This window comes from Tachypleus tridentatus, chromosome 3, assembly GCF_004210375.1.
Source record: "Tachypleus tridentatus isolate NWPU-2018 chromosome 3, ASM421037v1, whole genome shotgun sequence".
Classification (NCBI taxonomy): Eukaryota; Metazoa; Arthropoda; class Merostomata; order Xiphosura; family Limulidae; genus Tachypleus; species Tachypleus tridentatus.
In genome coordinates, this window is record NC_134827.1 from 40,851,910 (window position 1) to 40,865,773 (window position 13,864).

Below are 13,864 nucleotides of genomic sequence, written 5' to 3' on the forward strand. Positions count from 1 at the left end.
AATGTGCGCCGTTAGCCTTCTGTGATTTTCAGAAAACAGACTAAAGCACTTTCAGGGTCTCGTTTACCTTCACTGATAAATCATGCAAAAACGTGACAAAGCTGGGATGTTCTTTCGCGAGGTTCACATATTTTCTGTCTCTCTTTTCTTAATTCAACTACTTACATATGCAATATGGGAACACGTTAGTGAATGAAGTGCTTTTAATACAAGGTATAAAGAAAGGTGAAAAAAAATAATTAAAAACAAACAATTAAAAAGTGAAAGTTTGTTGTTTTAAGTGACGAAAAAGTGAAAAATTGAAACTTTGATACATTAACAAGAGAAAAAAATAAAAAGCTGATAACCAGAATAAAGTATGTTGAAAATCGGAGAGAAACTTGCAAGTGTGAAAAAACCAAAACGAAACACGTTTATTTTCCAACTTATCTCACCAAGTTTCGGTTTTTCTTGTTGCCTTGCTTAGTCTTTTGTTACAGATGGGCGTGGAGTTATATACGAATAGCGTGACACTTTACATACGCACTAATGTAACTCCTGACCCCGTATTTACTTAGGACATGAAGTATATGCCAGCCTAATTTTCGAAGAACTTGCAAAACCTGGCGTAACATGGCTCTTAGTTTTGTTTTTGAATTTTGAACAAAGCTACACGGGGCTATCTGCGCGAGCCGTCCCTAATTTAGCAGCGTAAGACTAGAGGGAAGGCAGCTAGTCATCATCACTCACCGCCAACTCTCGGGCTACACCTTTATCAACGAATAGTGGGATTGACAGTCACATTATAACGCTCCCACAACTGAAAGGGCGAGCATGTTTGGTGCGACGGAGATTCGAACCCGCGACCCTCAGATTACCAGTCGAACGCCTTGACCCACCTGGCCATGCTGGGCCTAAACATGTATTATATAACATATACATAACTACGCAGTGGACTTACTTTATTGTTATATAATACATTTGCCATGCCTGAGAGTGACTAAACATTATATTAGAATAAAATACGCACCAAGAGATTAGACATTAATAAGTGAATACAGATATTAGAATGTACAAACTTACGAGCAAATTAATTATTTTTAATACTTTTGAGTGACTGGTTAAAGAAAAAAAAATGTTAAAATGTAAACGTGACGCTATTTACGCTTTCAACTTTCCAGCTTTCAATTCATTTCTGCAGTATATGCTTAATGAGAGTCCACAATTTCGGTTGCCATGGTAGTGGTACGATACGAAACAGTCCATGGAATTTCTAAAAAGTAGATACTGATATGTCAATGAAGTCGTTAGTGATGAATTAACTTACGAAAGGCATTTCTCAGTGTTAACTTACACGAAATGTTCAAACAAATCGCTACATCGTAACAAAAATACCTTATGGTTATGCATCAACGTGATCAAATATTTAACGGTTTATATGAAAATAGCATCGATGACCTCAAATTATAAGGTTCTAGCGATTCGCTCGTGAAGCTGTGACGTCAAGTCAACTTGATCTCCGTGTTGTTGCTGAATGTTGCGCAAAGCCATTCGAGGGTTATCCTGTTTGTTTGAAGTTAAGCACAGAGCGACATAATGCTCTGCCCATCACAGGTATCGAAACCCGGATTTTTGCATACTGAGTCTGAAGACGTACCGTTGTGTCACTGGGTGGTGGCTATCCTGCTAGCCATCTCTAAATTAGAAGAGAAACGCTGGAGCGAAAGCAGTTAATCAATACCACCCATCGCCAACTCTTGGGTTAAGTTACTCTTTACCCATCGGGAGATGTGAAGAAAAAACAAACCAAGATGAAAACTGAAGCTTTGGAAACAGGTTTACCAACCATTGGCTAGTCTGACCTAAGTTTCTTAATCATCGTAAATTGAAAAAGAAAGCAAACTTGTTGTATTTATCGACACTTTGCTGGTGGTTACAACGTACAGCAAAACTTGGTATCTGTGTAAATGTACGTATTAGGGTTAACACGAGCATTTCATCTTACTGTGTTGTTCACGTTTATAAGCATTGAAAACATTATTCTCGAGATTCGGGAGTGCAAACGTCGTTCGGATGTCACGTGACTCTTTACGAGCGAATTGAAAATTCAGTTCGTCAAAGTTTGAATCACGTCGGTTGAGCGCGTGATTGTTTTCTTTCAATTTATCGTCAAATTAATCAAACATCATCGATTACGTGCAAACAGCTAACGATCCTACGTAGAACGTGCACGTTATAAAGAGGGGTTCTCCAGAGAACAGAAAAAAATTCTGCTTGGGGGATAATGGACCATCTGGGGTTTAACGATAGCATTGTAGTCTGTCTAACACACAGAAAGGCCCTCCTCACACACGCCTTTGCTATTGATTGGTCTAGACTTTCTTGTTCAGCAGAACAAACCGTCATTCCATGCAATATTGTCGAGATCTGTTGAGTTAAATAATGGACTGTGTAAAAAGGGTACAAGTTAATAATGTATTTAAGCATCCCGAGGAATGTACCATTCTTTTATAAGCTTCTGTATTTAAAGGATAATAATAGAATATGTCAATATATATTTATATATGCAACTTTAAATTGCAATTGTAGACATTTGATATTTACAAATTACTAGCTTGCAGGCCTAGCATGGCCTAGTAGTTAGGGCACTGGACTTGTAACCTGAGGGTCACGGGTTCGAATCACTGTCATACCAAACACAGTCTCCCTTTTAGCCGTGGGGGCGTTATAAGGTTACGATCAGTTCCACTATTCGTTGATGAAAGAGTAGCCCAAGAGTTGGCGGTGGGTGGTGACGACTAGCTGCCTTCCCTCTAGTCTTACACTGCTAAATTAGGGACGACTAGCGCAAATAGCCCTCAAGTAGCTTTGCGCGAAAAACAAACCAAACCAAACTTGCTTGTAAAGTGCATCATCCAGTATGTTATAAATATTTCTGTCATATTTGAACAAATCTCGTATTTGGTAATATGCTTATGGATAAGAAAACAAAAAAGACAAATATATCACGTGCTGAGTTGTTCTATGTTTCAAACTGTAAAATATATCAAAAGAAATAAAACAAAAATTTATTTTTGCAAACACATAAGAAGATAAGAATATGTAGCAAAGCCTAGTAGGTGACAAAGTTCCTTAAAAAGAAATAGTTTTATATATTGTTGTTTTCTTACGTTTTCGATGTGTGATGAAATATTACTTAAGGTGATAAAGGCATTTTCTATTGATTTGTTTTGAATTGGGAGCAAAGCTACAGGAGAGCTGTTTGCGTTAGTCGTCCCTAATGTAGCAGTAAAAGACTAAGTGGAAGGCAGCTAGTCATCACTAGATACCACCAATTCTTGGGCTATTTTTTAAGTAACGAATAGTGTGATTGATCACGAATTTATAACGCCCCCATAACTGAAACGGCAAACATGTTTGGTGTGACGGGAATTTGAAATGGCGACCGTCAGAGTGCGGGTCAAACGCCCTAACCACCTGGCCATGCAATGCCGACAAATACACACATCAAAATACAGTGCCAACAGAGATGGTAATACACACATCATCATACAGTGCCAACAGAGATGGTAATACACACATCATCATACAGTGCCAACAGAGATGGTAATACACACATCATCATACAGTGCCACCAGAGATGGTAATACACACATCATAATACAGTGCCAACAGAGATGGTAATACACACATCATCATACAGCGCCAACAGAGATGGTAATACACACATCATAATACAGTGCCAACAGAGATGGTAATACACACATCATAATACAGTGCCAACAGAGATGGTAATACACACATCATAATACAGTGCCAACAGAGATGGTAATACACACATCATAATACAGTGCCAACAGAGATGATAATACACACATCATCATACAGTGCCAACAGAGATGGTAATACACACATCATAATACAGTGCCAACAGAAATGGTGATACACACATCATAATACAGTGCCAACAGAGATGATAATACACACATCATAATACAGTGCCAACAGAGATGGTAATACACACATCATCATACAGTGCCACCAGAGATGGTAATACACACATCATCATACAGTGCCACCAGAGATGGTAATACACACATCATAATACAGTGCCAACAGAGATGGTAATACACACATCATAATACAGTGCCAACAGAGATGGTAATACACACATCATCATACAGTGACAACAGAGATGGTAATACACACATCATAATACAGTGCCAACAGAGATGGTAATACACACATCATCATACAGTGCCAACAGAGATGGTAATACACACATCATCATACAGTGCCAACAGAGATGGTAATACACACATCATCATACAGTGCCAACAGAGATGGTAATACACACATCATAATACAGTGCCAACAGAGATGGTAATACACACATCATCATACAGTGACAACAGAGATGGTAATACACACATCATAATACAGTGCCAACAGAGATGGTAATACACACATCATAATACAGTGCCAACAGAGATGGTAATACACACATCATCATACAGTGCCAACAGAGATGGTAATACACACATCATCATACAGTGCCACCAGAGATGGTAATACACACATCATAATACAGTGCCAACAGAGATGGTAATACACACATCATCATACAGTGCCAACAGAGATGGTAATACACACATCATAATACAGTGCCAACAGAAATGGTGATACACACATCATAATACAGTGCCAACAGAGATGGTAATACACACATCATAATACAGTGCCAACAGAAATGGTGATACACACATCATAATACAGTGCCAACAGAGATGGTAATACACACATCATAATACAGTGCCAACAGAAATGGTGATACACACATCATCATACAGTTCCAACAGAGATGGTAATACACATATCATAATACAGTGCCAACAGAGATGGTAATACACACATCATAATACTGTGCCAACAGAGATGGTAATACACACATCATAATACAGTGCCAACAGAGATGGTAATACATACATCATAATACAGTGCCAACAGAGATGGTAATACACACATCATCATACAGTGCCAACAGAGATGGTGATGCACACATCATTATACAGTGCCAACAGAGATGGTTATTGTATAAACATATGTTTAGACATCATGCCTGTTATTCAAATACATTATTGTTAGAGATTTGCAAACTATACCAAAACAATTCCAGAAGCTAAAATCTAATTGTTTTATTATTATATTCATAGAAACAGCGAACAGACCTCAAAAAAGGGTTTTAAAACAAACGCCTTTATACAATATCTAACTTTTCTTACGGGTTTTAAAACTCCCACAATCAGATATGTCTTGATTCCTGCCAGTTTAATCGCTTCTTCTCTAGATGCACCATCTCCACGGATGACTTCGAATTCATCATTTAAAAAGCTGAGAGTTCTCTCAGAAATGTGAACTCGTCTACAGAAACACGGAAATATTTTAATACACATACGTAATACAGTTGCTTGTAAAACCACACAAATTCTACCTGTTAAGCAGCAGAAAACACACTATTGATGTGAAACTAGGATAGAAGACATCAAATTTTCTAATTACTGAATGGAGTTTTAATATTTAATTAGTACAGTTACAGTTTCTGGTATCACCAACTCGGACGATGGAAGTTTCAGCCACCACCCTGTTCAACCAACTACTTGCTGTAATTATTAACTGTTGTTTTATTGTCAACCTAAAAAATAATTCGCTAAAAAAAGACCAAGTTGAAAAGAAAACACTGAATTATTGTGTCTTGAAAACGTTTATAAACAGTTTCTCAAACTACAACTGAATACTTATAACTCATTTTTCACTGAATAAAATAAATAATGTTTGTAAACATGGTAACTGAATCTGATGCCTTTACAAATGTTCTCCCAAAAGGGCGGGTCTACAGTGTACTAGAGACTGTTTCGTGTGTGACAACGACGTAAAAGATATACCCAAACCGTTGGGAAGTAACGAATGGTTTTCAGGAAGGTAATCGCAATAAAGGTTTAGCTCTATTAAATAGCATTGCTTAAACATTTTATTTAATCAGCTTTAGGTTTGTTTAATAATAATAATAATAATAATTATGCCACTAAATTCCTTAAGGAACATCGGGCCGCAAACACTGCGGTTTCTGTAACAGGCTGGTTTTTAGCCTACTGCACAACCCCAAAATAGAATGACCTTTTCTCAGCCCACCGAGGGGAATCGAACCCCTGATTTTAGCGTTATAAATCCGGATACATACCGCTGGACTAGCAGGTGGCTTAGGTTTTTTTGTTTGTTTGTTTGTTTGTTTGTTATTTAGAGACAAACCACATCTCGTTATGTGCTCTGTCCACCGAGAGGAATCTAACCACGAATCTTAACACGCAAAATTTCCGCTGTCCCACCGGAGGACATCAGCTTTAGAATCACTTTTGCAGACAATTTATCTTGGTATGTACGTGTTGTAATGAAGATCAAAATACAACCTCTACCCTAACTCCCTGCCTTGAAACCTAATTATCTTTTAATCAGACATGAACAACATTCCAATATAAGCATTAATTGTTTTTTTCATATGCAATATATTACTATGGCATCTTTCAGAAAGGATTAAAATCTCTGTAGGTTGATGTAGAGTTATACGTTATACTATCAGTCTTTAAGTTTCATGTTCTACCTTCTAAAGTTTTTGGATTAAGAAATGCAATGGTCATTAAGAGTTGATATCAATGGTCATTAAGAGTTGATATCAATGGTCATTAAGTGTTGATATCAATGGTCATTAAGTGTTGATATCAATGGTCATTAAGAGTTGATATTAATGGTCATTAAGAGTTGATATCAATGGTCATTAAGTGTTGATACAATGGTCATTAAGTGTTGATATCTCAACACTCCAAATGTTAATTTATCAGGAACCTAGCTACGTACCCGGGAAGCCCTCCACTTTCCATCTTATTGGCCAGTTCTACATCTCGACTGTAAACGTCAAACTGCCACTGTCGTTGACCGAGAACTCCAGCCAAAACGCCACCTGTGTGTATTCCTACTCTCATGTCCACTGTTGACTTTGTTTCTTCGCGGACTGATCTACCACGAGATTACAAAAAAGCACTTAGAAAACAGTAAAGTTTGATAATTGGAATGAAACAAAAATGATTTGTATTTTTGTAAAGAACCATCTTTCGTATAGAAATCTAACCTATACTGAAAAAAACCCACACAAAAACAGTGGTGTCACGTCACGTTGATGTCTCGAAGTAGGAGGAGCCACAAAAGTCACAATTCGGATAGAATAGCTCGATTACTGTTTTCCCATTATAACTTTAATAAAGGTGAAAGGGAAAATGAAACCTTATAAGTGTAGTAAGTGTTAGTATAATAAGTTTAAGGTAAAAATGTAGTGGTATGGGATTACCTAACATAGGCCAAGTGCATAATATTTATCATGAAAGTAAAAATATCAGTTCAACTTTAAACACTAATCATTTCTGAATTAAGCTATGTTGTGTTATATTACTAATGTGTTTCTGAATTAAGCTATGTTGTGTTATATTACCAATGTGTTTCTGAATTAAGCTATGTTGTGTTATATTACCAATATGTTTCTGGATTAAGCTATGTTGTGTTATATTACCAATGTGTTTCTGAATTAAGCTATGTTGTGTTATATTATCAATATGTTTCTGAATTAAGCTATGTTGTGTAATATTACCAATGTGTTTTTGAATTAAGCTATGTTGTGTTATATTACCAATGCTTTTATTCAACGGTGACTCTAAATCAAGAAATCAACAAATAATTTTCCGGATAATTGTCTATATATTTTGGTTTGTTCGATTTGTTTTGAATTTCGCGCAAAGCTACACGAGAGCCATCTGCGCTAGTCGTCCCTAATTTAGCAATGTAAGACTAGAGAGAAAGCAGCTAGTCATCACCGCCCACCGCCACCTCTGAGACTAATCTTTTACTAAAGATTAATGGGATTAATTGTCACATTATAACGTCCCCACGGCAGAAAGGACGAACATGTTTGGTGTGAAGGAGATTCGAACACGCGACCATAAGATTACGAGTCTAGTGCTTCAACCATCTGGCTTTGTAAGTGAAGATGATATCTTGAAATGTATTGACAATAAGTGTCTTAGATATTCATTCATTTAGTTCCTCTGCAAAATATATTAAAAAAAGAGTCTTAAATATCCAATCATTTAGTTCCTTTGCAAAATATTAACAATAAGCATCTTAGATATTCAATCACTTAATTCCTTTGCAAAATATTAAAAAATTCTTAGATATTCAATCACTTAGTTCCTTTGCAAAATATTAAAATAAGGGTTTTAGATATTTAATCATTTAGTTCCTTTGCAAAATATTAAATTTTTAAATTAAGTCGAAATAAGTCAAACAAAAGAGAAAAGAAAAAAAAAAACCTGCGATAATGATAGGAAATCTGAACCAGTGATAAATGACCTTTAAATGAATAAATACAAGGTCAATCTGAATTAAATTAACTACGCTGTATAAATTAAAAGGATCCCAGTGTGCAGGGTCCCCGGGTACAGGCCATAATGCGCGATATATAACATGAAAGTTGTTATGATTAAAAAAAATCCATTTTTAGCAGGTGTTTCTTTATTAGAGTAAGGCCACATTGTGCTATCTGCTGGGTCCATCACGATGAACTGAACCCCTCATTTTAGGGTTACATATCTACATGTTTACCGCTGTTCTACTGAGAAATTAACTAGGGTCTTCTCATGATGCATGAAAACTGTTTAGTGATCATTCATCTGATGTTTTTCCATTATTTACCTGAAGGTTAAAAAAGAAATTGATTTCGTAGGAAAGTAGTTCGGCAGCCCATCTCTGAAGCAGCTACAAAACGGATTACTACGTTCAACTGACCAATCCGGTTTCACGATTTCATAATTTATCCATTCACAAGTTCCTTCATCAAAAATTTCAGTTGCCTTACTCTTTCGCGATTTTTTTTCTCAGTGGGAAATTTAAAATGCTTTTGTATAGAAAACAGCACGTGTATTTTAACATGTACAAAAGTCACTTAAAACGTTATGTTTCATGAGAGTTTTATGTCTAATTCGTGCGTGTTTTCTTATGGCAAAGCCACTTCAGGCTATCTGCTGAGTCCACCAAGTCTAATTAGTCGACGAACATACACATGAATAACAGGGCGTTTTACTGTTTCATATAAGGAGGTCAATGCAGATAAGAATTTCTAAGTTAGATTACGATAAAAAAACTATATTAGAAACTCAAAACGAATTATACTTCTGAAATTCTTAACTTTTTTGTTAATTGTTATTATTAAAATAAATTTCACTCCTATAAGACTTAGAACTTTAATACCAAATAAACATGTAAAAACTATTATGTACAATCTACCCTTAAAGAAGTTATTTAAGTAATTCTCAACAGAATTTTAACCAAATATTCTACAGTATATCAAGCATAATCACCAACTATACTTTCTTAAGCCTATTTTTGCTCTTTTTATTTTTTTTTCTGGAGGGGAGGGGTTAATATGTACGATTAGATACTTCAGTTGTAAGAAACTTTGTGAAACAAAGACGAAATAGTATGCATCAAATTTGTGAGATGTCATTCATTGGTTGAAGCGTAGAGTACACATTTTAAACTGTACATCGATTGGCTACTCGTAGTAATAATAAGACCAGGAATGAAAAAAATATCCAGCATCATTTGCTCAAGAAGGTATTGCTAGAATAAATCAAATTAAAACTTTTGTTAGAAAATACTGACGTTTAAAAACCGACAAGGATAACTTTAATAAGGTTTCTTGTAACATATGATAAGTATCTTAAAAAACACTGAACAACAATTTAAAGAGTAAAGAGATTGCTAAAAAGTATATTTTAAAAAACTCCAAGAAATAAATGATCAGATTTTCAACATATATAAAGTTATAAGATTAATTCATGATGACGAGAAACCCACTTGAAGTAAAAATGTATTCTAAAGATAACTGGTATGGGTAATATAACTCAGCACGTGAAAGAAAACAAAAACTCAACATATTAAGATTTGTTTTTGAATTTCGCGCAAAGCTACACGAGGGCTATTTGGGCTAGACGTTCCAAATTTAGCAGTGTAAGACCAGAGGGAAGGCAGTTAGTTATCACCACCCACCGCCAACTCTTAGGCTACTCTTTTTTACCAACGAATAGTGGAATTGACCGTTACATTATAACACCCCCACGGCTGAAAGGGCGAGCATGTTTGGTGCGACGGGGATTCGAACCAGCGACCCTCAGATTATGAGCCGAACGCCTTAACCCACCTGGCCATACCTGCCCATCAGCATATTACCAAACCAAATAAACTCAGTCACGAAACTATGTTCACCCGATACAATTAATGATGAAATCAACCAAATAAAACAACACTTCATCAACATCAGCAAATTTCCTTCAAAATATGATGAACAAATTATACACACGAACACCTAGGCTAACAACAAACAAACAATAATAAATTCAAAGAAATAACTAACCACGACACCTTACACTGTTACATACCATATATTCCCAATATTAGCTAAAAAATAACCAACATTTGGAGAAAAAAAACTTAGAGAAACTTAACATTCCAGTAAACACCAAATTTATTCAAAAACCAGGTACAAACCAAAAGTCCATACTATGTAAAAACTACGCTGATAAACATCAACATTATTTATAAAATACAATGTGATAACTGCCACGACTTTTATATTGAAGAAACAAGCAGAAAAATGGAAAACAGATTCAAAGAATACAAAAACACTTTTACACATAATTGAACACTGTAACTCAAATAAACACAACATAACCATAGAAAACACTCAGATATTAAGTAGGGAAACAAATAGAAACAAACGCAAAATCAAAGAAGCCTTACTTATAGAAGAACTCAAAACAAAATTAAATCAATGTAAGGGAACACCTTTATGCCTGTACTAATTAATAACCTATCATCTAATTGTAACGCCCTCTACAATCTTGTACGGAAACGGTCAGTTGTAAACTGTCTTTGCTAACATGATGATGACCTAAGAAGGGCGAAACGTTGTTAATAAACGTTTTAATACTCTTACCATCCATTTCTAGAATGCAGTTATGAGATTATGTAAGGTTCGGTTGAACTACTGAATTTCACGCAAAGTTATACGAGCTAATCTGTACTAATCGTCAGTGATTTTGGAAGTGATAAGACAACTGGTCAACACCAACAACTGCCACCTCTTAAACTACTTTTTCTTAGTCAATAAATAATGGTAATGCCCGTCATATTATAATGTACCCCGTGGCTAAAAGGGCGAGTATGTTTAGTGTCGGGTCCTAACCACTAGGTCATGCCGGGCCTAAGTAACATTTCTCTTGACCTAAACACATTGTTGTAATTGACGAGAAATGGAGTGAGATTCCCCTTCTATTGTTATATTGAATGTCATTTTCCTACGTCCATGATACCAGTTAAACAGAAGAATATTCCTAGACTAAGACCTGACTGGCTAACTTGTTCCTCAGAGAAACAGCGGTAAGTCTTCGGTGGACAAATCATATAGCCCAATGTGGCTTTAGTATAAGAAAACACACACACACACACACTAGCTAACAGAGATTCATATCTAGTTTAAGTTTACCGATTTTCTGTCAGACATTGGTAAAGTCGGTTTTTAGTCGCTCGTAATTTTCCTTCTATATTGTTATATTGTTAAATGTTAACTTTGTATGAAGTAGTAACTGACCATTTAGATACTTTAATACACAGTATATTATTGTACATATATAAATGTACTAGTTATATTATTGTACATGTATGAGAGTACTAGTTATATTCTTCTACATGTGTGAGTGCGAGTTATATTCTTGTACACTTATGAGTGTGCTAGTTATGTACTCTTCAAAAAAAGAAACGCAAAAGGCAAAATATGAGAAAAATTGTTAACAAGTTTATTTCGGGTAGTTCTGTATGACATGTGTGAAACTTTGCACATTCACTGCTGAACATCCAAAGTCTGCAAAGGCGAAGTCCACGCTCACTAGTTGAAGTTTAACGTCTCTCAACGTCAATAACGAGTATGCCCTCCGTGAGCATCAATAACTGCTTGGCATCTCCTGCCATGGAAGCGATGAGATGACGAATCACATCCTGTGGAATGGCTGTCCATTCAGCCTGCAAAGCTGCTGCAAGCTGAGATAGAGTCTGCAGTTGAGGTTGTCGCCGTCGCAGACGTCGGTCCAACTCGTCCCAAAGATGTTCGATGGGGTTTAAATCTGGTGATCTGGAGGGCCAGGGAAGAACGTTGATGTTGTGGTGTCTCAAGAAGACAGTGGTGAGTCGGGGTGTGTGAGGACAGGCGTTGTCATGTTGAAAAACGTCGTTGACGTTCACCATGATGGGTTGCACATGGGGTTTAAGAATCTCGTCGACGTATCGTTGAGCCGTAAGATTCCCTCGAATGTGCAAAAGGTCTGTTCTGGCATTGTAGGCGATGGCAGCCCACATCATGACGCTGCCACCACCATATCTGTCAACATCCTGCACACAGTTTGCTGCAAAACGTTCATCTCGGCGACGGTAAACACGGGTCCTTCCATCCTGTCTACAAAGCATAAAACGTGATTCATCGCTGAACCAAACATGCCTCCATCGTCGATGAGTCCATACCCGACGTGCCCGAGTCCACTGCAGCCGTGCTTGACGATGTTGCTGGGTGAGGATGACGCCTCTGACTGGACGTAGAGGTCGGATTCCTGCATCTCGTAGACGGTTGCGTACGGTCTGATTGGAAATCCTACACAACCCTGGTATGGTTGAGGCAGTAGACGTCGCAGTGGTGGTCCTATCCCGAACGTGACGTAACCGGATGTTGCGATCTTGTGCGGGCGTGGCCACACGAGGTCTGCCAGATCGTGGACGGTCACGCGTTGATCCATGTTGTTGGTGACGATTCCATAGCCTTGTGATGGTGCTTGGGTAGACATTCACAGCTCTGGCAACATCTGATCGAGATTCGCCTGCTTCCAAGCGACCAATGGCGTTGTTGCGTTGTGCTTCAGTCAGTCTTGGCTGTATTGCGTGTCGGTGGCTTAACACTGAGCTATGGAAACCGAGAACCCGTCACTTTTATAGGGATTTTGCACATGTTGCACTTGCAGAACATGCAGATTTCTCAAACAAATTTATTGGACACGCGTGCGTTTTGGCGAAAAATCCGATGTTTTCCTCCGTTTTCAAAGTGCACAACTTTTATTGTCATTTTGGTCTGACAATCAGTGCCTTAACACGTGTAACATCACATGCTCTGAGCTTGTAATGTTATTACATATATTTCTCTTTAAAATAACAAAAATACCCCTTTTGCGTTTCTTGTTTTGAAGAGTATATTATTGTACATGTGTGAGAGTCCTACTTATATTGTTCTACATTTATGAGTGTACTAGTCATATTATTGTACATGGATGAGAGCACTAGTTATATTCTTGTACATCCGTGAGTGTACTAGTTATATTATTGTACATCCGTGAGTGTACTAGTTATATTATTGTACATGTGTGAGAGAACTACATGTATTATTGTACATGTCTGAGAGTACTAGTTATATTCTTGTACATGTGTGAGAGAACTACGTATATTATTGTACATGTCTGAGAGTACTAGTTATATTCTTGTACATGTGTGAGAGAACTACGTATATTATTGTACATGTCTGAGAGTACCAGTTATATTCTTGTACATGTGTGAGAGAACTACGTATATTATTGTACATGTCTGAGAGTACCAGTTATATTCTTGTACATGTGTGAGAGAACTACGTATATTATTGTACATGTCTGAGAGTACTAGTTATATTCTTGTACATGTGTGAGTGCTACTTGTA

The 13,864-nt window shown here is 36.9% G+C and overlaps 1 protein-coding gene across 1 annotated transcript in view; it reads right to left on the reverse strand.

Moving 5' to 3' along the window:
• LOC143245812 (adenylate cyclase type 3-like) overlaps positions 1 to 13,864 on the reverse strand; it is a 131,119-nt gene that overhangs the window by 80,484 nt on the left and 36,771 nt on the right. The window contains exons 6-7 of the mRNA XM_076492065.1: positions 6,889 to 7,047; positions 5,262 to 5,400 (exon numbers count right to left, since the gene is read on the reverse strand). Coding sequence (XP_076348180.1) covers positions 5,262 to 5,400; positions 6,889 to 7,047 — 298 coding nt within the window. The remainder of the gene's footprint in view (positions 1 to 5,261; positions 5,401 to 6,888; positions 7,048 to 13,864) is intronic.